The 22094-nt window shown below is 41.0% G+C and overlaps 3 protein-coding genes across 6 annotated transcripts; 2 read left to right on the top strand and 1 right to left on the bottom strand.

The window, feature by feature from the left end:
* The first annotated feature begins 2036 nt into the window (after positions 1–2036).
* Positions 2037–2932, top strand: rasd3 (RASD family member 3). 2 transcript variants are annotated; one of them, XM_044029002.1, is made up of 2 exons: positions 2037–2166; positions 2218–2932. In XM_044029002.1, exons 1-2 carry the CDS (start codon positions 2092–2094, stop codon positions 2770–2772), a joined length of 630 nt encoding a protein of 209 aa, XP_043884937.1. In that variant the 5' UTR covers positions 2037–2091; the 3' UTR covers positions 2773–2932. The 2 variants fall into 2 exon arrangements, with proteins under 2 accessions (XP_043884937.1, XP_043884936.1); XM_044029001.1 differs by having other exon boundaries at positions 2037–2932.
* Positions 2933–4338: 1406 nt separating this feature from the next.
* Positions 4339–11216, top strand: plk1 (polo-like kinase 1 (Drosophila)). Of its 2 annotated transcripts, none has more exons than XM_044029414.1 (11): positions 4339–5026; positions 5528–5696; positions 6106–6250; positions 6329–6422; positions 7319–7544; positions 7890–7929; positions 8184–8281; positions 8417–8494; positions 9220–9374; positions 9525–9707; positions 10402–11216. In XM_044029414.1, the coding sequence occupies exons 1-11, from the start codon at positions 4664–4666 to the stop codon at positions 10594–10596; spliced, it is 1746 nt and encodes a 581-aa protein (XP_043885349.1). In that variant the 5' UTR covers positions 4339–4663; the 3' UTR covers positions 10597–11216. The 2 variants fall into 2 exon arrangements, with proteins under 2 accessions (XP_043885349.1, XP_043885348.1); XM_044029413.1 differs by having other exon boundaries at positions 7887–7929.
* Positions 11217–12429: 1213 nt separating this feature from the next.
* On the bottom strand, positions 12430–21748 carry palb2 (partner and localizer of BRCA2). Of its 2 annotated transcripts, XM_044027345.1 has the most exons (13): positions 21352–21748; positions 21008–21068; positions 20644–20703; positions 20424–20559; positions 18972–20306; positions 17219–18633; positions 16631–16783; positions 16335–16417; positions 15239–15388; positions 14987–15103; positions 14809–14896; positions 13900–14105; positions 12430–13816 (listed from the first exon to the last, which is right to left on the bottom strand). In XM_044027345.1, exons 2-13 carry the CDS (start codon positions 21065–21067, stop codon positions 13603–13605), a joined length of 4017 nt encoding a protein of 1338 aa, XP_043883280.1. In that variant the 5' UTR covers position 21068; positions 21352–21748; the 3' UTR covers positions 12430–13602. The 2 variants fall into 2 exon arrangements, with proteins under 2 accessions (XP_043883280.1, XP_043883279.1); XM_044027344.1 differs by having other exon boundaries at positions 21008–21748.
* Positions 21749–22094: the final 346 nt, after the last annotated feature.

Below are 22094 nucleotides of genomic sequence, written 5' to 3'. Positions count from 1 at the left end.
AATTTATATCCAGTGAAAGTGTACAAACTTTGGTGATCCTGTAACTTTTCAATGAGCACCATAATCCTAATTGCTCCAATATTTTTAATATCTGCACTCCTACAATACTAAGCCTTTCTTTTCCAAAGAATATAATCATCATTTTAAAGTATAATATTTACTTGTATTATTTTTGGAGACAAAGCCCAGTGGAAGGGAATTCGGCTTGTAGCTGTAGTGTCGCCGGTTCAAATCCCCGGACAGGTCAAGGGCTGATCACCATTCCTCCCCGGGTGCAGTTTGTGTGTGTTCACAATGTTTTATTTTCATAATCAATTAATCGGTCCATTATTTTCTCAATCAATCGAATACTTGTTTGATCAGTGTTCACAAAACCTGGAAATTATGTTTTCAAATGTCTTGCTTTGCTTTGTCCACAAACCAAAATGATTCCGTTTAAATGATTTCTTTGTCATATGGAGCAAAGAAACCAGAACATATCCACATTTAAGAAGCTGAAAAGATCCAAGAGCTTGTTTTTATTATTACAAAAACACTCAAACCGAAACAATTGCTTATGAAAATAGTTGACGATTAATTTAGCAATCGATTAATCGAACAATCAATTAATCAAATAATCTTTCAAATATTCAGAGGTCAAATTCACCATCACTGAATAGTGTGCGCGCAAATAAGTCTCTTTGTCCCCTGAATCTCTGCTGGGAGTCAAGATATAAGGGTTATCACCATTATGCAAAATAAAACAACACTTTTTCAGCTCAGGCTTTTGTGTGTGCGTGTGGGAGGAGGATGAGAGTGCATGAACTGTGTCCTCCTGAGATTTTACATGACGGTGAGGGAAGACTTTCTCTGTCTGTCCTTCTGCAGCAAAAACTCAACCTGTCTCTTCTTTAGAAGAACAAAACGTATGCGTTATGAAACACAGGCAGGAACAGACATTCCTGCTCCTGCAGGACGTGTTGCCATGGTAACAGGTAATGGCAAGAATGGAGCCGGAGGATGATGAATCTTCAAACACACAGGGATCAATAATGTCACTAAATCTTAAAGGTACAGTAGGATGGAATAGTGTCAAGGTTTTGTTTTTTTTGGCGTTATGTAAATCAAGTGATTTTTTTCTGCATGTCATAAATAAATCTGCAGCCTCTCAGGAGGCTTTGACCAATCACAGGGTCGTTCACAGAGAGAGCCACGACACCTGCACGACACCAATTATTAATTAATTAAACTAATTACACCATCAGAAGTTGGTTTTATATAAAAGAATAAATAGTCAGATAATTGCTGGCAAACATGTTGGTCTTAAGTATAATATGGAATCACACCTACAAAGAATATGATGTTTGCTTATGATTTCCAGGTTTCTAGGAAGCCCAGTGGCTGATGTTAGACTCTGACTTAGGTGTGACTCACTCCTCCAATATAAAACTATATGACTGTTGACAGATCAGTAAAAGGGCATTGAATTCATATTTGTTTGCTGCCGAGGTGTTTGCTCTCAACCTGACCTCAATCCTGTTTAGCCCAGTGCAGAGTCGGCCCAAGGCATAAGCAAAGTGAGTGGCTGCTCCACACTAATAGAAAATAAACTTATTAAAAAAAATCTAGATATATTTAGATTTCTAAATAATGTTGAGGTTAAGTTATATGGTTTGATTTTGGACTGTCAAAAACCAAAGTCATTACTTGTTTACTTATTTAATACAAGTTCAGGATCATCACAGTCACTCACCTACTCATCTTCTCGCGATTGCCACTTTCAGCAGTGCTGTCACTAAACACACCAGACTCTGTGTGTTTAAATGATGAGATTTGATAGGTGGAGTACAACCTGGAAGGTTTGTCAGTCCATCACAGGACCACATATAGACAAACAACCATCCACTCATTCACTATGGTCAATTTAGAATGAACAATTTTCCTAGGGAGCCCCCCCCAAGAAATCATGGGGCCGGCCGATGCTTATTCCGCCACTGGTCCAGTGAAGAAGAGGGATAAGGATGTCATTGGTGGAGAGCGTGGTAAGTCAGCCTATAAAAACCCACGGGTGTTGAACGTCCCACAGCAGCAGCATCAGCATCAGGTGCCACTATGCCGCCTTCAGTTTCTCCGGTGCGCACAGATCACACCAGCATGCCTCTGTCCGGATGTGCCAACACGGTGCGGTTGGTCTTCCTGGGAGCGGCGGGTGTCGGGAAGAGTGCTATCATCCGCCGCTTCCTCCACGACCGCTTTGATCCCAAGTACACGCGCACAGTGGAGGAGCTTCACGTGCTGGAGTACGACGCCGCAGGTGGATCAGGGAAGACGCGTCTGGAGATTTTGGACACGAGCGGCAGCTACTCCTTCCCGGCCATGCGGGAGCTCTGCATCCGACACAGCGACGCCTTCGCTCTGGTGTACGCTGTGGACGAGCCGGGCTCCTTCGCGGAGGTGCGGCGGCTGCGCGACGAGATCCTGGAACTGAGGTGCGGCAAGAGCGCGCACATCACCGTGGTGGGCAGCAAGTCGGATCTCACCGAGGCCGAGGGCCGCGTCCTATTGGCAAGTGACACCATGGCCACTGTGGAGGGAGAGTGGGACGTCAACTTCGTTGAAGCGTCCGCGCGCACAGGTGGTAACGCGGTGGGAGTTTTCCGTGCGCTGCTGCAACAGGTGGAGCTGCCGCAGCGGCTGAGTCCCACCGTGTGCAGGCGCAGAGACACGGTGCCCAGAGCCGCAGTGAAGAGGAGGCCACTACTGAAGAAGAACAAGAGCTGCATCCTGTCATAGCTTCATCAGTTTGGTGATGAAGATGATGATGAGGAGGAGGAGGATGGTGGTGGATGAAACTTCACTGTCACTTTATATGTAAGCTTTAATGTGATGCACTTTACTACGTGTTTATTTCCATTTTTACATGAATATCAATAAAATAACTTTTGTGACTTTTTCTGCTGATCCACGTTTTAATGTCACTGCATTTTCAATGATCACTTTCAGGGCCGGCCCAAGCCTTTATGGGGCCCTAAGCTGGATGTAGTATTATTATTATTATTAACTGTAGAAGACAGTAAAACCACAAAAGTGGCCTATCATAACCAGTTTCATGACTTTGGTTTTTAAAATGTGTGAACAGATGAGCAAATGAGTGCAACTCTAAAATAAAACCAAGTAACTTAATCTCAACATTATTTAGATATATTAAGTAATCTAGATTTCTTTAATAAGTTATTTCCACACTGCAGCTACAAGCTCATTGTGATAGTTCATTCTGTCTAGTGAGAGAATTTGTGAATTATAAATTTTTAGTTTGTCGATTAAAAATATGGTGGTCCAATATGAGGAGAAGCCCCGCTCCAGATACATATGAAGTATATAAAGGTTTTAATGAATAGTTGCCACATTTAGCTGTAATGGGAAAATTAATTTCCCACAGCATTTGTTTTTACATGGTGCAGGAGGAAAAGTTAATATTATTTATATATAGGTTCAAGCAGTCACGAACAGAGCCACATATACACTGAAACTGAAGCAGCTAAATGGAACCCTCATGAATACTATAATACACCTGTGCTTTCCTTCTGTAACAAAGCATTTTTTAGGTGTAAGTGATCACATTAAGTCATCACTGGCTTTGTTCTGTTGATGTATCAAGAATAAATGGAACTCAGCCTGTTAGTCCACACCTTGGTTGGCATTAAATGCAAGAACTTTCCAGGACCAATTCCCTCAAATTCAAGGACGGAATACTGCTGACACAGCTTAAGATGCATAGGAGGGCAACTTGTAAGAGCTGCTCCGCCCATGGCGTCCACTTTTATTGACTTGCAACATGCTCTGTGTCTGGACAAGTGATTGTCTGTGAGATCTCGTATTGCATCTGCTATCATAGAAAAACAATTAGAAACAATACATTGTCAATACATTGACATTTGAAGCCCATGGAGTTGCTCACACATTTTCAATCATTTTGACTTTCTCTTGACATAAAGGTCTAATGTGGTTGTTTCAGTCAAAGCTATCTTTAAAATATGCAACGTAATTCGTCACATAATTTAAAAACATTTCACGTCTGACACATTAAATGTCCACAGAATCCAAAAAAATTGTATTTCTGTTTGAACTCAACGACCGATTAAATCCCACTAGAACTACATTTCCCGACAGCACCGTATTTTAGGAAGCAACAAATGAACAAGCGACAGACGTTCGACCAATCACATCGCGGAATTTGTATTTCTCGGCTTATGATTGGCTATTTTTGCACTGGTCTTCCCACGATGCTTTGCTGCACCGCCCTGGAATTCAAATCGGGTGGACCAATCAGAGAGCGCCATAAAGACCGAGGCAGCATTTTAAACTTGTAGCGGAGACTGTTGTCAAAAGGCAGGACGGGGCTGACGCTACAGCAATCGTGGGACGCGTTTGACGATTCAATTCAGCTCCACATCAGGTCTTTTTTTAAGTATTTAGATTATTTAAAGTGTTAAATGATTGTTATTGAATCAAATGTTTGAGTAACGTTCGCTTTTAAAGGGGTTAAGGTTAGTTTTGTACGTGTTTGGGTGAAAGCTAGCTTCCAGGACTAAACCTAACATCGGTTGAGCAAGAATCGACACTTGGACCGCTGAACAGTTTTAATCAATCATTTAAAAAACGCCGAAGAAAACGTTAGTCCAAAATGAGTGCGGGAAACCCGAAGCCGGCGAATCCGTCGGCATATGTCGACCCAAAATCAGCTCCTCTCAAAGAAATCCCCGATATTCTGGTGGACACACGCACCATGAGGAAATACGCGAGGGGACGATTCCTCGGAAAAGGTGGTTTCGCCAAGTGCTATGAAATCACAGACATGGAGACGAAGCAGGTTTTCGCCGGAAAAATCGTGCCAAAGTCGCTGATCCTGAAGCAGCACCAGAGGGAGAAGATGACATCGGAAATTGCCATCCACAAAAGCCTCGACCACTCGAACGTCGTCGGCTTCCACGGTTTCTTCGAAGACGACGACTTCGTTTTTGTTGTCCTGGAAATCTGCAGGAGAAGGGTGAGTGTTGATGGAGGAAAGTGTGTGCTTTTTGTTCCAGTGAACACATTCCACAGAACCAACGGTTAGCACAGCGTTGTCCTCTGTCCCACTGGAAGAAGCTTATATTATAGGAAACCGAAAGCAAATGTTGAGTATGGCGATATATTTCTGTAAAGTATGTGCGTTACAGTCGATTAAAGCCCCTCACACTGATTAAAAACCATGAATAATCTCTTAATATTTGTGCTGCCCCTGTCACAGAACATCTGCTTTTATAGTCCAGCCCTGGCCACCATTTTGTTTTTTTAAAGTCATACTAATGTCTCTCATGATCTTTTCAGACTTAAAGCAAGTGAAAGTGCAGAATCCTTAAACACCTCCAACATTGCTCCACGTTATTTGAACTATGCAAGATTTATCACAAGTATACTTTCAAATATGTGGTGTTGGTAGGTGTGTCAAAGGCATATTTCCTTATCTCAAGTCAGCTAATCCAAATGTCTCCTTTTATCATTTCAGTCCCTGTTGGAGCTGCACAAGCGTCGTAAGGCTGTGACGGAGCCAGAGGCTCGCTACTACATGACACAGGTGCTGAAGGGCGTCCAGTACCTGCACAGCAACAGGGTGATCCACAGAGACTTGAAACTGGGCAACATCTTCCTCAATGATGACATGGAGGCCAAGATTGGTAATTTCCACCAATGTAACTCTGTACCCACTCTCTATAAATTGTTACGGTGGCGATGGTGAAGATCAGTAACAATGACACGGACACTCGCAAACATTCCTGAGTTTTGTAATAATAGGTAGGACACACCCCAGCCTACACACTAAGACACCTGTCGAGTGTCCTGGATGAGTCGTGAGAAAAGGCTTTAGTGCATTGACAAACAAAAAGGATTTTAATCAGAGGAAATGTTGTTAATGGCTTCAGTTTAAGCTTATTTTTGTTCTTGGGTAATCTGTCAGTTAGTTTATTGATTGTGCATCCAAGTCAATAATTACATATCTTAGAAATCTAGTTTAATTTTAATTATCAGTATAATTGTTGCACCCCTGTTGAGTCCCGTAAAGACTCATTTGTTTGTCTTCTCCAGGTGACTTTGGCCTGGCCGCTAAGATCGAGTTTGACGGCGAGAGGAAGAAGACCCTGTGTGGAACGCCCAACTACATCGCACCAGAAGTGCTTTGTAAGAAAGGCCACAGCTATGAAGTGGATGTCTGGTCACTGGGATGTATATTGTAAGTTGTGCAAATTCAAGCACACTTTGACGACGCACTGTTCCCACACGAGTCATGCTTATGTTTGCACTCTCTCAGGTACACTTTGCTGGTGGGGAAGCCTCCATTTGAGACGTCCTGTCTGAAGGAGACCTACAACCGCATCAAGAAAAACAATTACACAATCCCATGGGTAAGCTGGACTGAAAGTACAACTAAAAGTCTATTATTTCATCAAAATGTAATGCATACAGTACATATGCTAACCAGCTAGTCATTAGAAGCAGCCTTTTCAACTGCTTCTTAACATAAAATCAATCATCCAATCACATGGTAGCAGCTAGGGTTAGGTACTGATTAAAAATGTTATGATATCAATCTTTAGATACCAATTTTATTGAATCCACCAAAAATATACCTGTACCAGTGGAAAAAATATTGAGCTCTCAAAGTAACGCTATCATCACCTATGTTAAAATACTGTGGTGTGAATAGATCGAGCAAAGTCAGCTACAGACCTTTCACAGGAGGCAGATTTATTCCCAGTAAGATCATTTTTTCTCATCATCCTCTTTCTCACATACTTCACACACTGGTATAGTGAACTTGGATTAAGACAGAGTGACTGATAAGATGACTAATTATTGTGTAATTTATTTATTTTTTCATTGGTTTCATTTTCTCCAGTCAATTAATTCAGCTTCAGTCAAGACAACCTGCTGAAATTCAAATAGAGCATCAGCATGGGGGAGAAAGATGATTTTAGGTGACTTTGAATGTGTCATGGTTGCTGGTGCCAGACTATTTAAGAAACTGCAGATCGACTGTCTCTAGTTTTTACAGAGAGTGGTCTGAAAAAGACAAAATATCCAGTGAGCAGTAGTTCTCTGGGTGAAAATATCGTGGCCAGACTGGTTCACAATGACAGTCACTTAAATTAGCACTCATTACAACCAAGGTTTGCACAACACATTGAAACAGATGTGCTGCTGCAGCAGAAGACCAATGACTTTATAATGAGTACCGTGTATCTAATAAAATGGCAGGTGAATATATGTAAAACCTCACTTTCCAATTCTAACCCTGCAGCACATCAACCCAGTTGCGTCTACTCTCATCAAGCGGATGCTGCACGCCGATCCTTCCCAGAGGCCAACTGTCGCTGAGGTGCAGGCCGACGAGTTCTTCACATCGGGCTACATTCCCCTGCGCCTGCCCACCACTTGCCTCACTGTTCCCCCACGATTTTCCATCGCCCCGTCTACAGCGATGGAGCTCAGCCAGAGACGCCCCCTGACCGCTATTAACAACAAAGGTAATGTCCCAACTGTTCATGGCGTCGTTCCATCTACAATGAAGGATGGAAGTGCGAGTGACAATACGTCCAACCATGGATGCAAATGCATCTCAGACTAGCTATTAGCGATACCAGCTGACCATAATGCTCTACATGGGATTTTGTATACAAATGGTGAAGCAACATTTCCATGGGCAAAAATTTAACATGTGTACATGTTTATTTGAAAATAATGCAATATTACAGAAGTGTAAGTGACAGTAAAAGGAGCCGTCTTGGAAATCCACGTTGGGGTTCCTGTTGCAACTGGATTTTTATGTTTCAGGCCTCTGCATGTAATGACATTTGTTCTCTTTCCAGCAGGGACAGAGAAGGTGGAAGCTAAGGATGAAGCTGTGCAAAGGTTAGAAATGTTTGTCCAATGTTTGATATTTTCTTTCTGATAATGTTAATTGTGCTTTTTTTGGTTAATGTTGTCTTCCAATTATTTAAACTAACTAAATAGACACTTTGACAGAACTCTCCCTAAACAATTTTTCTTTTTTGTTCTCTACACATGGCATTGTTTAAAAAAATGCCAGTTCCATGTGGATAAAAAGTCAATACGCTACAGAACTTTCTCATGTAGATAATGATGTATTTGTTTTGTGTGTACAGGGAGCCTGAGCCTTCAGAATGCCACCTGAAAGACATGCTGCAGCAGCTCAACACTATCATTGCTGCGAAACCTTCTGAAAGGCCACTCGTGCGACAAGGTGAGTGCACGGCACTTCTAACGATATGTTCTTTTTTTATTTGTTTCCTTGTTGCACATTTTAGTGGTTTGCCTGATCTTTTTCACCCACGTCATTGCTGCATACAAAGCTTTTGTACTATTGATGTGTTTACAGAAGAGGCAGAAGACCCCGCATGTATCCCCATCTTCTGGATCAGCAAATGGGTCGACTACTCGGACAAGTATGGATTAGGTAAGAGTTCACATCAACATTCCGTAAACAATAACTTGGAAAATAGAATTGGTCCTGTAGTGTAGAAAAACCGACGTGATCGTGAACAAGTTAAAATACAACATTTTGTTTTATGCAAGTTGATCGCATCAGGCTTATATGTTCTGGATTAATTGAGTGAAGTTTTACACCAACAGCAGTCACAGATTTTAGTTTTAACTGTGTACAGAGCAGGTCCAATAGGGAAGTGTCACAGGCTGCTTATGCTCCGTTCGGGTCAAAGTGCCCAAGTAGATCAAGTGGTTACCCATAAGAACCAGAACTCCAGTTCTGAAGCCACCAGAATTGTGATTTGGCAGGTACCGTGTTTGTTTGTAACAAAGTCCCTTCATATCCGCTGTCATGTTCTTTTAAAGGAAAGCTGAAACCGGTGATTGATGCTATAGCTCCTCAGGAAAAGGAGAAGTTTACTTATTAATCATATGAGAAGTAGGATAGGTTTTCCTTGGACTTCCGTTAAATTTTTCAACTGGCAGTCAACCCCTGGTGGCTATTTTATGTATTTTTACTTCCTAATTGAGTTAACCAAGGAAACTGGAAGGCTCCATCCATGTAGACATGACCATGTGCTACTATAGAAATTCATTTGGAAAAAGAAAAGCAACAATTTGGTTAGATTTTAATTATCTGTCCTCCAATGGTTTCCCCTACTTCAGGGACGTACTCACTCATCACTTGTGTTTCAGGCTATCAGCTCTGTGACAACAGCGTGGGCGTGCTGTTCAATGACTACACACGTTTGATCATGTACACCGACGGAGACAGTCTGCAGTACATCGACAAGACAGCGGCCGAGTCCTACCTGAGCGTGCGCTCCTTCCCCACTGCGCTTAACAAGAAGGTCAGCGGTTGACTCTTATGTCTCAAAAGATAGTATTTTTTTTTTATGCTGTGTTTTAATTTCTGTGAGTGTAATGCCACCAATGCTACAGTCTCGCATGTTCACCATGTCACGACTAAGGCCCTGATTGTCATGTTCTCGTTCTTGTAGATAACGTTGCTGAAATATTTCCGCAACTACATGAGCGAGCACCTGTTGAAGGCCGGGGCCAACATCGCTCGGCGGGAGGGAGATGAGCTGGCAAGGCTGCCCTACCTCTCACTGTGGTTCAGGACAAAGAGCGCCATCGTCCTGCATCTCACAAACGGCACAGTGCAGATCAACTTTTTCCAGGTGAGACACGCACCACAATTTACATGTTCAAAGTATGAACTTATTTATTCCCACCCCCTTTCCACAACTCAGAATTTACATTTTTAACCCTATTTTAGCTTCATTCATTCATCTTTTAATGTACTATACCTATTTTCTTTAAAAATATACATCCTTTTTACAAAAGATTTGCAAAAAATTCTTCCTCCTTATACGTCTGATAGATAATTTCTTTTTAAATAGTTTTACGTTTCTTCGCTGAGAAGACAGAAACAACAAGTTACTGTTGTAAACAAAAGTACACATTCAAATCCTGTTGAACTCGCTCTCATTGGTTATTTTACAAGGTTCTGCTCACGCCACAATCGCTTTCCAGACGTAAATGTCAAACATGTTTAATAGTTATTATTTGAAATTGGGAAGACTGATGCGTCTAATGACGTTAAAATTGCGGCTGTTAATCCCTCACACTATGGCATAATCTGTTCAGATCAGCCTGAAATTGCCACAGTTGTCAGATTGGGCCAGTTATCCTCTGGTGTGGGGCAGGTTTTAATCACATATCTGTGATTAACGGTTGGTGTACCGTGCTGATTTAGACTTGTGTGGATAATAGATGCAAGGAATGTCTGTCACAGACATCCTCACAAACACAAGAAAATGGGCACACATTGACATCTAATGCACAACGTTTTCACTGACCCTCCCCTGCCAGGACCACACCAAGCTGATCCTGTGTCCGCTGATGGGCGCGGTGACCTACATCGACGAGAAAAGAGAGTTCCGCACCTACAAGCTGTCTCTGCTGGAGGAGTTCGGCTGCAGTAAGGAGCTGGCGAGTCGCATTCGCTACGCCAAGCTGATGGTGGAGAAACTGCTGGACAGCAAACCCACTGCCGCCGCACATTAGAACACGCGTTTGTCCCTCCCCAACTTTCAATCACGTGTCTGTCTTAAATCACTGGCCACCTCCTCCTGCCTCTTGGCGAACAGGGCTGACTCCTGTGTTTTATTAATGGCTGCAATGTAAAGGGTTTTTATTCATGTTTGAGGCTTTGACCTGTCCTAAGACATTAAACCTCCTGTGTTGTAAATACATGTTGACTTTCAGTCTGTCAGCCAGTGGTTAGCCTTCTCTTCTGCTCTTGATAGAAACTCACTCACTCTTGTCATCTTAACTTTCCTGGTGAAGCTTACTCTTGACAAACGCGGTCTGCTGCTGATGTAATCTAAGATGGCAGGATCGCACGGGATCACTCGCAGCACAGCTCATGATATGTGGATAGAGAAAGCTTCTCTGGTCTGTCTGTCTTTTTTTTTTATCTGTGTTTTATGAAGAGAAATGGACCCTGTCATGTCTTCATCATGTACATTCTCCCTGTGTAGTTTTACTCTTGTTTTTGTCTATTTTAGAGGTCTCTTTCAACAAGTTGTACAAACCTGTACATACTGCTGGATATGCATACATGTTGTAAAGATGGTTTTAAAAAATGTTCTTTCCCAAATTTAAATAAAGATTCTTTTGAGTAAGACCAAAATAGTGTCTTCCTGATTTTATTTCTTTTTGAACATGTTTTTTTAAAATGCCAACGCAATATCTGTTTTTGTAATTTGCATCATAACCTCTCCTATACATGTCTGAGTTTCTGATATTAAAATTCACATTTATACTTTTAACTAATTTTTATTAATTTGTTTTCCACTTGCAACATGCTTTTATAATTTTTAATATTTTGTCTCTCCCTAATTGGTTTCTTGTTCCCTGCCAAGGCAGCTAAGTCTGAAGGGTAAGTCAGTCTGTTGGCGCCTCCTAGTGAACACTAAGAGCAATTACCATGATATTTTAACATCCAAAATGTAGTCTTTGCTAGAAATAGTCATATGTCCAGTTACTTGTCTTATCTTAAATGGTATTCAGGAGTGGTGAGACTAATTTGTCAGATGCAAATATTACAAAATGTGTCTTGTGTATACAATTTGGGTTTATGTAAGAAATACTTCTTCGGTACTTGTTTGTATACAATGCTAAACCAATGTATTAGACAGACGTGTATATACGTGTGTGTACGTGTGTATATGTGTATATATAAATAAATTAAATAGATCAATATAAATCTTTCAAATATGTCTCTGAAATGTAGTGAAGTCAAAGAAAAGGTTGCTAAAAAATATAAATTAATCATAACAATAATAATAATAATAAATAATAAAGTAGATATTTATGGATTTTGTTTATGTGCTGCCTTCACGTGCTATCGGAATTATGGTAAAATTATGGTAAATTACACATAATTACACAAAATGCACATAAACGTCGTGATTCCCAGCGGGAAATTTGGGAGATAATTCATTGTTGATTGTGTACGAAATGTTAATATTTTATCTATTTACACTCAACATGTTATACAAAGAAAATGCTGTTACTGTTTGGTTGTTACCTAAGGAGCAGGTAAGGGTGAACCGTGTGTCAGACATTTGTTTTATTCCCAACAACCAAAGCACTTGAATGTAACATTTCGCATTTCACAAATGGAAAGTAGCATCTTTCGGATTGCACGTGAAGGCAGCATTATGAAGCGTAAACCTTACCAATAAATGTGGCTTCATTTACTAACATGTGTTAGTTCAAATGTAACAGTTTTAAAAAATAAGATGATTTGTAGCACAGTGTGAGTGTGAATGGCATTTCTTTACTACAGCAGACATTTTGACTTGTCATAACAGGAACTGAACACATGTCGTGGTGCATTCCATTCAGGTGAGCTGACCCGGCACAGTGGATGTCTGCTCAATGTCATCTTTTACTGCAAAACATAGATCAATACTGATAAAAATGTGTTGCTTTTAGTAGTTTTTAATTTGTCTGGTTGTTGTTTTTCAACAATACCGTTATTGTATTTTCCATCTTTTATACAAAAATTATACTCAACATACAACAAAGACAACAAAAACACAATCAGCAAAAATGTAAAAAAATAAATGAATAAAACAGATTAACAGCTTTACTTTTGTCTCTATATTTATATACACTCACTTATCATTGTCCTCTTCAGACAAATCCATATTTGTCCCGATACCACATTTTTGTGTCTGATACCGATACCGAAAACCTGATGCCGATATTATTCTATACAGTCATTTTAGACCATTTATGTACTATGAAGCTGCTAACAACACGTTTGTGCTCAGTCATTTCAAAGACATAATTCTCCCCATGTGTAACAAATATTGTTTTCCCACTCAGCTAAAATGGTTTTGCTGATATTTAGTTATATTTGTACAATCTGGCCGATATCCCATGCAGATACTGAGACTGACTTATACCAATTCTCATCCCTATTTTTTAATGAAGTCTTCCAAAATAAGTGTGGGCTTGTGTCAAACCTGTGATAACCCAGTTCAGAAAGTCTGTAAATTTTGATCAGTATTCACAGTCGTGTAAATACAGATAAAAAACAGACACGTATAAAAATACTGAGTTCACATTTATGTTTAATGTAATGTAAAAAAAACAACAAACCTTTGGCAACACTTCTTTTTCTTTAAATATATGATAACATACAGTATCAAATAAGCAACAGTAATAAAACACAAACTTGTTTTTTTAGGGTGAGGCTTCAGGGATGTAAAAAAGTGAAATCTCACCATCAAGTAGAAATAGTTCAGTTTCGAGACATCCAGTGTTTAAAGGCAACACCAGTGGGAGGAAAACAAGCAAGTTTGTAGCATCGTTCAATCTTTTCAAAATAAAATTTTAACAGTGGGGCGCAAACGTACTCAGTTTACAGTAGTGGAATTCCTATTCTTGAGCAACCTAGAACCTTTTTACAACAAATTCAGGTTAAAACTTTAAAGGTCCCATGTTAAAATCTATAGAAACATTCATACAGTGGCAGGAAAGGAACCTAAGAGTCTATTATAGTTTTCTGTAGCAGTGCAGAGTGACATCTCCGTTGAGATGACCGGTCACCAGCGTGTCTCGTCCCCCCCAGCGAGCCACCTGCCACCCTTCGCCCTCAGGAGCCCACACCATCCTGGAGGCCTGTTGTCGCCCAAGCTCCCACACGCACACACAGCCGCTCTGACTCAGACCGACCACTCTGGAGCTGCTGACATCGGCCTCACACAGTCTGCAGAACACACAGACACACAGTGTTAGGTACACAAGTGTATGAGAACAGGTCCACACACTCCTCACCTGTTATCATCTCACCTGCCAGACCAGGCTTTGGGTGGATACAGTCGAGTAGCCACCACAGATTTGCTGTTCAGCGGGTTAACGGCGAGCAAGGAGAACAAGGCGGTTTTCTTAGTTTCCTCTTCCTCCTCTGAAAAGATTCCATCTTTTCCTTTGGCCTCTTTTTCTTGTTCATCCAGGGAGCTGAGCGACTGATGCTGCAGCAGGACGAATAACACTCCCTGAGCACAAACATAAACATCGGCGTAAGACAGTGACCGAGATGGGCTTTTCTTTTCTGTGCCAGTTTTTAGAAATCAGGGCAGCTGATGGCCAATCATCCACAATAATGATACCAATTCATACAAAAAAAGTAAACAGTTATTGAACAACAGTAATGATCTGTCACTCCAATGTACATTTTATGTCTGCACTGCAGTGCAGTGTCAACAATAATTTCAATATAAATTATGTATAATCTATATATTAAAAAACATAAAACAGTTCATCAAAAGAGAAACATTTGGATAAAAAATGAAGTTTTTGTGATGTAGCAACATTTATCAAGTTTCTGAGAACAAAAATGCATCATATAATGAATGGACAATTCATGATAGATAATTGGCCAATGTCGATTATTAAATAAATGGCAAATATCAACAATTAATTGTCAACCTCTAGCTGGGAATGTATCTTTAGTATTAAGTATCTGCCTGGTGAGTGACAATCTGATACTCTCATCCAATATTTGCATCGGTAACAGAAAAATGGTCACTGTCAATATAATTTGAATCTCACTTTTAATAAAGGAGCCATAGCTTGTTAGTAAGTTTAGTAACAATCAGTTAAAAAATGCCCAGATGTCCCCCAATCTTACACTTGACACTTAGGATTGGGACACCCCAAGGTAGAAATGGTACCATGCGCATGAAAAAGCAGACTTACACGGGACGAGAATCCTCTCAGACAGACTGTGTGTGATAAACCGTCACCGAAGACGATTTTACGCAGCAGCTGTCCCGTCTCTAAATTCCTGTAACAAACCAAATATGAAACGTAACGCTTTAGTCAGTTAATGTGACTTGTTGTAATCCAATTCACATCCTGATTTTATCATGCTTACCAGACAAAGACACGCCCCCCCTCGTCTGTGCCAAGCACAGCATCAGAGAGTCCCTCCACTGGAGCGAGGGCCCCGATACAAACTCCAGGAGACACAAGAGGCTGAGAGCTTGGTGTGCTGGGAGAGAAAGAGAGAGAGAGAGAGAGAGAGAGAGAGAGAGAGAGAGAAAGAGAGAGAGTGAGAGAGGAATTAGTGATTGAATAACCTCAGCAGATGTGAAAATAAAGAATAAATACAACAGCTTTACGTTACCTGTCGTGGTCTGATATGCTAAACACCTGCAGGGTTGAACCGGTTGTTGAGTGGGAGGAGGTCACCACCCTGGACTTGGACACACCCACAGCAGCCTGGACAACCCCCTCACACAGCAGCACTTGCATGAGGCTGGAGCACGACAGCAACCTGTGCACAGGGACGGACACACACACACACATGCATAGTAGGGATGAATTAATATCTAATCTAATCTAATTGCGGTTATTTTGACTGACATTGTGATTTGTGATATGAGATAATAACAATTTAACCTTTATTGAACAAGAAAAAAAAGGACCAATTATTACATAATAATTTGACTTCTGGTTTGAAAAGCAAAGACTAGAAAATAAAAGAAACAAGCAGCAGTTAGCCACCAGGGGGCTGGTTGCAAAAATATCTCAGTTTGAATTGCCTATTTCTTCATCTGTAAACATTTACTGTTTATTAGTTAACATTTTCCTGTGGAGGTAACGTTCTCATTCGCATGTTTCATGTCTTCTTCAAAAGAACAAGAAATTGTGAACCTCTAGGTCTTACAAAGGTTTACATACTGTTTACAGGTTTACATCCTGTATGCAATAAATGTTCAGCGTATGCAGTTGTTGCTATCGCTATAACAGCAATATTTACACTACAAATACATGAGGCTCTTTAGTAGAACAGCTAATAGGAGCACACTCTCTCTGTGAACTGCCCTGTAATTGGTGAATGTTTCCAGTCACTGGCCAGATTTGCCCAAGGCTGCAAACAGTCTGGAGAAGGTGCAGAAGTCTCGTTCTCTGTCAGATAAGGTTTATTTACATTACGCTGAAAGTTAGAACCAATTATTGTTCAATGATGCCACAAATATATTGCCTACCCCAGCTTTAACCCTTCTGTTACCGCCACGTCAGTACTGTAATTCCTAAACGTTTGCCAGATATTAAAAGGTGGAGTTATTACGAAAAAAGGGGGAGAAGAACTCACACTGAATTTTCTTGGACAATTCTACAGCCATAACATCAAAATAAATCCAGGCAGCCTGAATATCATGATGGTCATGAGAGCAAATCAACGTTAAAAGAGACCTCATTGACTGTGCTGTATTCACCTCACTTCTCTGATTTCCAGTTGACCCAAAGTCACAATCATCAGTCCAGCAGCATCAGGGATGGGAGACACATTTATCACAGGCTGTAAACAAACATAAACAAATAAAACATAACATTAAAACATTCATTAAAGCTACCTGGTATTTTCTTTTTACAGAATCTATATTTCCATTAGAAATATTTCTCATAAATTTTTTTTTATATAATACATATTAAATATTATTAATTATATTAATATTAACATATTAAATGCAATAAAATCCTCAACAAAAAAGGTTTTAGAGAAAACACTCACATCATTGAAGGTCCAGGTGTGTATTAAGGTCCAGTCAGAAGCTGGGGTCTGACTCCACACACACACTGCCCACTTCCCTGCTGCTGCAACACACAACTCGCCTGAGGGTCCAAGCAGACAGCACGTGTCCACCAGACAGCCACCTGCTGGAGCCTGAACAAAGCACACACAGACACACTTTTCTTACCATAAAGTACATGTAAAGCAATAAACTAAATCTCTTCTCAATTTGTCAGCCAACAGGAAAATGTGTAACCACTTGTCAAAATTGAATAATTAAAAAAGTGTTAGGTTCAAATCATGATTCAAACACATCTCTGTGTAACAGAGATACATCAGAGATACACGACAGATACATCACCTTAATCCTTAGCTTAATCCAAGTTAAGAATGTCTATACATATATATATTCATATATATATATATCCTTAACTTAATCCAAGTTAAGGATGTCTATATATATATATATATATATATATATATATATATATATATATATACACACACACATATACACACATATTATATATATATATATATATATATTCAAAAATGGATCCTGAAGAAAAGAAAAGAAAAACGTTCTACCTTCAGTGTGTCCATGCATCTCATCACGTGTTGTTCTGCAGTCTCCTCGGTTTTCTGACCCGCCTGACCACTCGAACCTTGTGACTGGATGCAGGATTCAGTTGGACAGGAAGTCGGTTCCACCACCTGACACTGATTGCCTGTATCTGGTGGTTCTAACGAAGCCTGGTTGTGACTGCAGATGAGAGACTGGCTAGGTGGGAGGGAAGTGATGGACTGACAGGGAGAGAGAGTGGGTGGGGAGGGGGTTAAAGATGCCGGACTGTGGGGAGGAGGCAGAGTGAGAGCTGGCGCAGAGGGAGAAGAGGTCAGGGGGAGCCCAGTGGAAACACGGTGGGGGGTGAGTCCTACAGAAGGAAGTGTAGGGCTGGAGATGAGAGCTGAGGGGGGCAGGTATGTGGTTGTGAAAGGGTAAGGTGCTGAGGCAAGTGTGGGGCTCAGCAGGAGCTGAGAGTGGACACTTTGGTGTGGTAAACACTGATTTTCCTCTGCACTGTCTCTAGGAGGATGTGTGGCGGCTTCAATTGTCTCATTTAGGCCTTTGTCAGGAGTTTTCACATAAGGATGTTTCGCAGGAGACTCTCCTGAAGCTTCACTGTCATTACATGTCTGTGCAGCAGTGCAGCTGTTAAAAGGCTCCCCAGGCATTTCCTGATGCGTGCAATCAAAGTAAAGAGTCTTGATGACAGCTCTGTCTTCTCCTTGGTGATATGAAGTACTCTGATCCTCCAAAGACGATACATCCCCAGCACAAAGTGTGACTTCATAATCATTCACATTATCTACACACATGTCTACAAAACTGACATGAAGCTGAGGTTTGTCATTCCGGTCACTAGGTGTTTGTGTGTTGCTGGTTGAGACATTCAGAATTTCAGTGTCTTGCTCTGAAGTTTGATGTAAACAACCAGCAGCAAAATCATGAACCACTATCACAGATTCTGTTGAGGTGTTTTCAGTCTTTTCTTCTCTATGAGTCTCTGTATTTTCTTGGTTGGATGGCTCTTTAGCTAAAGATGGATTTGCAAGTTTACAGTATCCTACTGACAGGTTTTGTTCATCTCCAGACTGTGTAGCAGCCTGTTTTTGTGAATTTGCAATCATGGGCGTGAGGCTGAGTGGGAGGGGAAGTGACATCACAGGGTCACTGGGGCTGGGGCAGAGGTGAGCGTAGCGGTTGCTACTCCGAGTGTTATAAGAGGGAGGTGTGAAATGTTCTAATTCCATGGCAACTTTGCGGAGCTTGTGCAGCTTCAGAGAGGCAAACTGGTCATCAGGGAGATGAAAATCTTGGTGGATGTCAAGATTCCTCATGTTTCTGAGCAGCGAGCCAGAGGTCAGCCATGACAGAGGAAGAAGAGAAGTGTGGGCAGAAGGAGAGGAAGGCAAGAGCAGAGATCTACAGCTCGGTGTACCTACAGGAGTCACAGGATGGAAAAAAATAATGTGAGATAATGGAAACACTTCAGGAGAAACTTACTTAACTGTTGGATATAAAGTAGGACTGTGCACACATACAATCAATTGTGAAATATCTCTGTGTTAAACTAATGTTTGTTATTTTTTGTCCATTAAAAAGTTTAAACCATTATTTACCAGTCTCATTAACTTAGCAGAAACCAGCCTTTAATCATCTGAAACGCATCGTTTGATATCGACTGACTTGGACATCTATCGATCTAAATGAGTTTTCAAATTCTGATTTCAATTTTTACGATTATATACTTATATACTTATACTTGTCACCACTCACTCTGAATTATCTGTGCGGTTGTGTTTGTCCTGCTGCTGCTCTTCAGAAAGATGGGAAAGAGCTTCTGCAGCTCTCCAGAGGCCGGGCTGCTCTGAGTTTCATTAACTGCAGCAGTGGACGCAGGTTGACTATCATCTGCCACAGGAACAGGCTCTCCAAGAGGGTGACGTGGCTTTGGTTTACCAGGTGCATGGAGAGATTGTGAAGAGGAGACAGGGATGGTGGTGGGTTGGAGATCCTCTGAGGTCTTTACATAAGCTGCTTGATGGATGAGAGAGGATCGTGGGGTCGGAGTCCTTCCTCTTCCCCTGCCTCTTTTTCTCTTTCCGCCTCTTCTTGGAGTAGCACTATGAGGGATTTCATTTGAAATCTCGCTGAAGTTAGGACTGTTACCAGTGAGCTCAGCCAACGCATCAACAGTACTCACTTGTGATGGTGTATGTACAGGTGCAATTGTCAGAGGGGAGATTTCAGTCTGTATGTGTTGATCCGAACATTCACTGCTATGTGTGTGTCTGTTGACTCCTCTGCCACGGCCACGGCTCCTGCGATGTCGGCCTGCGCTCAGCTGGGAGAGAATGACAGCCTGTATGTCAGGCTGACTCTGTGACGATGTCATACGTCTTGTAGTTCGAACATAGTACTCTGCTGGGAAAAGTAGTCCTTCCACGAGGGTACAGGAGTCCAGGAGACCAACACTCATCTCATCCTTTTCATTCCCAATCTTTTCTTCCTTTATTTCAATGATGTTATTGTCACTTTTCTCATGTCCTACTTTATCCGCTGTATTTTGGTCCACATCTCCTTCTCTCTCCTTTATTTTTCCATTCAGTGTGCAACCTTTAATACTTTCTTCAGCAGCATTCCAAAATTTGACCAATTCTGATCCTTTTTTCTCATCAGCTGATACCTCCATTTCCCCTAGTTCATTACTCCCTTGCATATCTCCTATTCCAGTGTGTGCATGTGTTTTCCAGTGTGAAAGCAGCAGAGAGGACGACTGTGTCTCTGAAGCAGAAAATAACTTTTCACTTTCATTCACAACCTCTTCTCTTTCAGACTTGACTTTATCCTCTTCTCCCTCTTCTTTGGCATACTCCATCTTTTCACTCTGCCCTTTACCATCCCCACTGTTGTCTGTGAGCATGGAGGCCTCTGCACTCTTCCTTTCCCAACGTAGACGGCTGCGCCAAGACCTGAGGCGCAGGGCAGAACTGGGTCTGTGCCCTCCATCTGCATCATGACTGGGATCTGGGGTGTTCTGGCAAGCAGCATCAGAGGGGAATAGGAACCTGATCTCCTGGCTACTTCTCGAGTTATCAGGATCTGCTGGAACTGGCAAAACATGGGCAAATCAGTGACTTTCATTTTGATCTTCTGTCTTCTTCCTGGAAACGATTGTCTGACCTCAAACATATGACTGTTTTTGGATGAACATTCTTAAAAGCATACCTTGTGACGCTGAGTTCAGTGTCAGTGATGACGGTTTGATATGAGGTTTGACCTCTGGGTCACTCTGGTCTTGGTGGTTCTGCTGTGAGATCCTGCTCTTCACATGCCGACGCACGGCATCCAAACGCTCAGCTCGCTGTGAACATATCAACATGTGTGTGAGACAGAGATTTTCTGCATGTGACTAATAAAAGCAGAGAGAAAGTGTATTATGTCTCACCTGGAGTCTCTGGGCTGTTTTGAGATATTCCCTTTGTAAGAGTTCCAACTTCTTACGGAGCTGAAAGGGAAATGCTAATGTCTTAGAAGAGATATTCTATTCTATTCCATTGAAGCACTTCAAGTAGCTACTGTGTGTAGATAAACCTAAGAAAATAGTAATTAACGTAAATGAATAACTACTTTTCTTAAGTCACTATTTATTCTCTGCTACTTCATACAACTAATCCACAACAAATCAGCTACAGTACTAATTCAGTACATTTACTCGTAAAACAGTGCACCCTGAAACTGTATTAATGGTCATTTTTCTTCAGTTAAGGATCGCTATTTAACAAAACTAATACTAAACGTGTAATACCTACCTTTTCCTTGTCATCATAGTGCAGTGTTGTCTTCAGCTGCTCCTCCACATTGCTCTCCATCCTGCTCATATACACAACAGTAAAAGCTATAGCACTAATTTAGAGTTTAAGCCTGACATTAGTTAAATTATACGAAAACGTTACTGAATTTGATTGACTGTGTAATTCGCTTTGTAAAACACCGTGGCTTGCCGTCACCAGAGAGCTACGGTTTGACGAAAGTTAAGTAAAACAGCGTGACACGTTAACAACAGGCAAGGCTGAGTAGGGTGTTCACATATTGTGTCTCACTGTTGTAATGATAACACTGGTCATGATGAGGTTATTTGTTAAGTGCGACTTACACTCACTCCGCTAGCTTGTCCATGAGAGTTTATTTTGATGATCGATGGCACAGGCATCGATTTAGTTCTAATTTCCCGCGACTCACACAGCAGACTTGGGCAATCGATATCAGAGAGTTCGATCAGAAGGAGGAAGCAGGTAAAGTCGTCACAACTACTTTTTTTTTCCTTAAATGTCATTTCGTAATCATTACATAATCTTACATCACTTCTATACTAATTCAAAAAAACATTTGTGTGGTTTGAATGGACAAAATATAAAAAAATATATGATTAATTGTAACTTTAAATTAAAAATCTGTTGCAGGAATTCAAGCTAGCATTAGCTGTATTAACTTTATTAACTTGGGCAATATGACATCATAAAATACTGACCGTTTACCAAAACAACATCTTAGGTCAGAGTTGAAATTATAGAAAAAAGAAAAAAAGGGTAAATAAATAAAGGGTAAATAAAGTGCTTTGCTTCAGCTATATTGAATATATGATGTACTTGACTTTATTCTATCAGAAAATAATGAGCTGAAGACCCCAGAGGGCTATGTTGGAATCCATCTGCTCTTTGTCAAAAACAGTTTTGTCTGAGCCAGACACACAGGTTCTTCTAAAATTTGTCAGCAAGAAAACATAGAAGAAGATATTCTCAGCTGGTGGCCTACTTCTGCCATGATAGTGCTCCATGTCATAAAGCAAATGTCACACAACTTTAGCACTTTAAACAGTTTTATACAAATCAGAACCCA

This window comes from Solea senegalensis, linkage group LG6, assembly GCF_019176455.1.
Source record: "Solea senegalensis isolate Sse05_10M linkage group LG6, IFAPA_SoseM_1, whole genome shotgun sequence".
Classification (NCBI taxonomy): Eukaryota; Metazoa; Chordata; class Actinopteri; order Pleuronectiformes; family Soleidae; genus Solea; species Solea senegalensis.
Note: the sequence above shows the minus strand (reverse complement) of the source record. Positions and strands in the feature narration are given on the sequence as shown.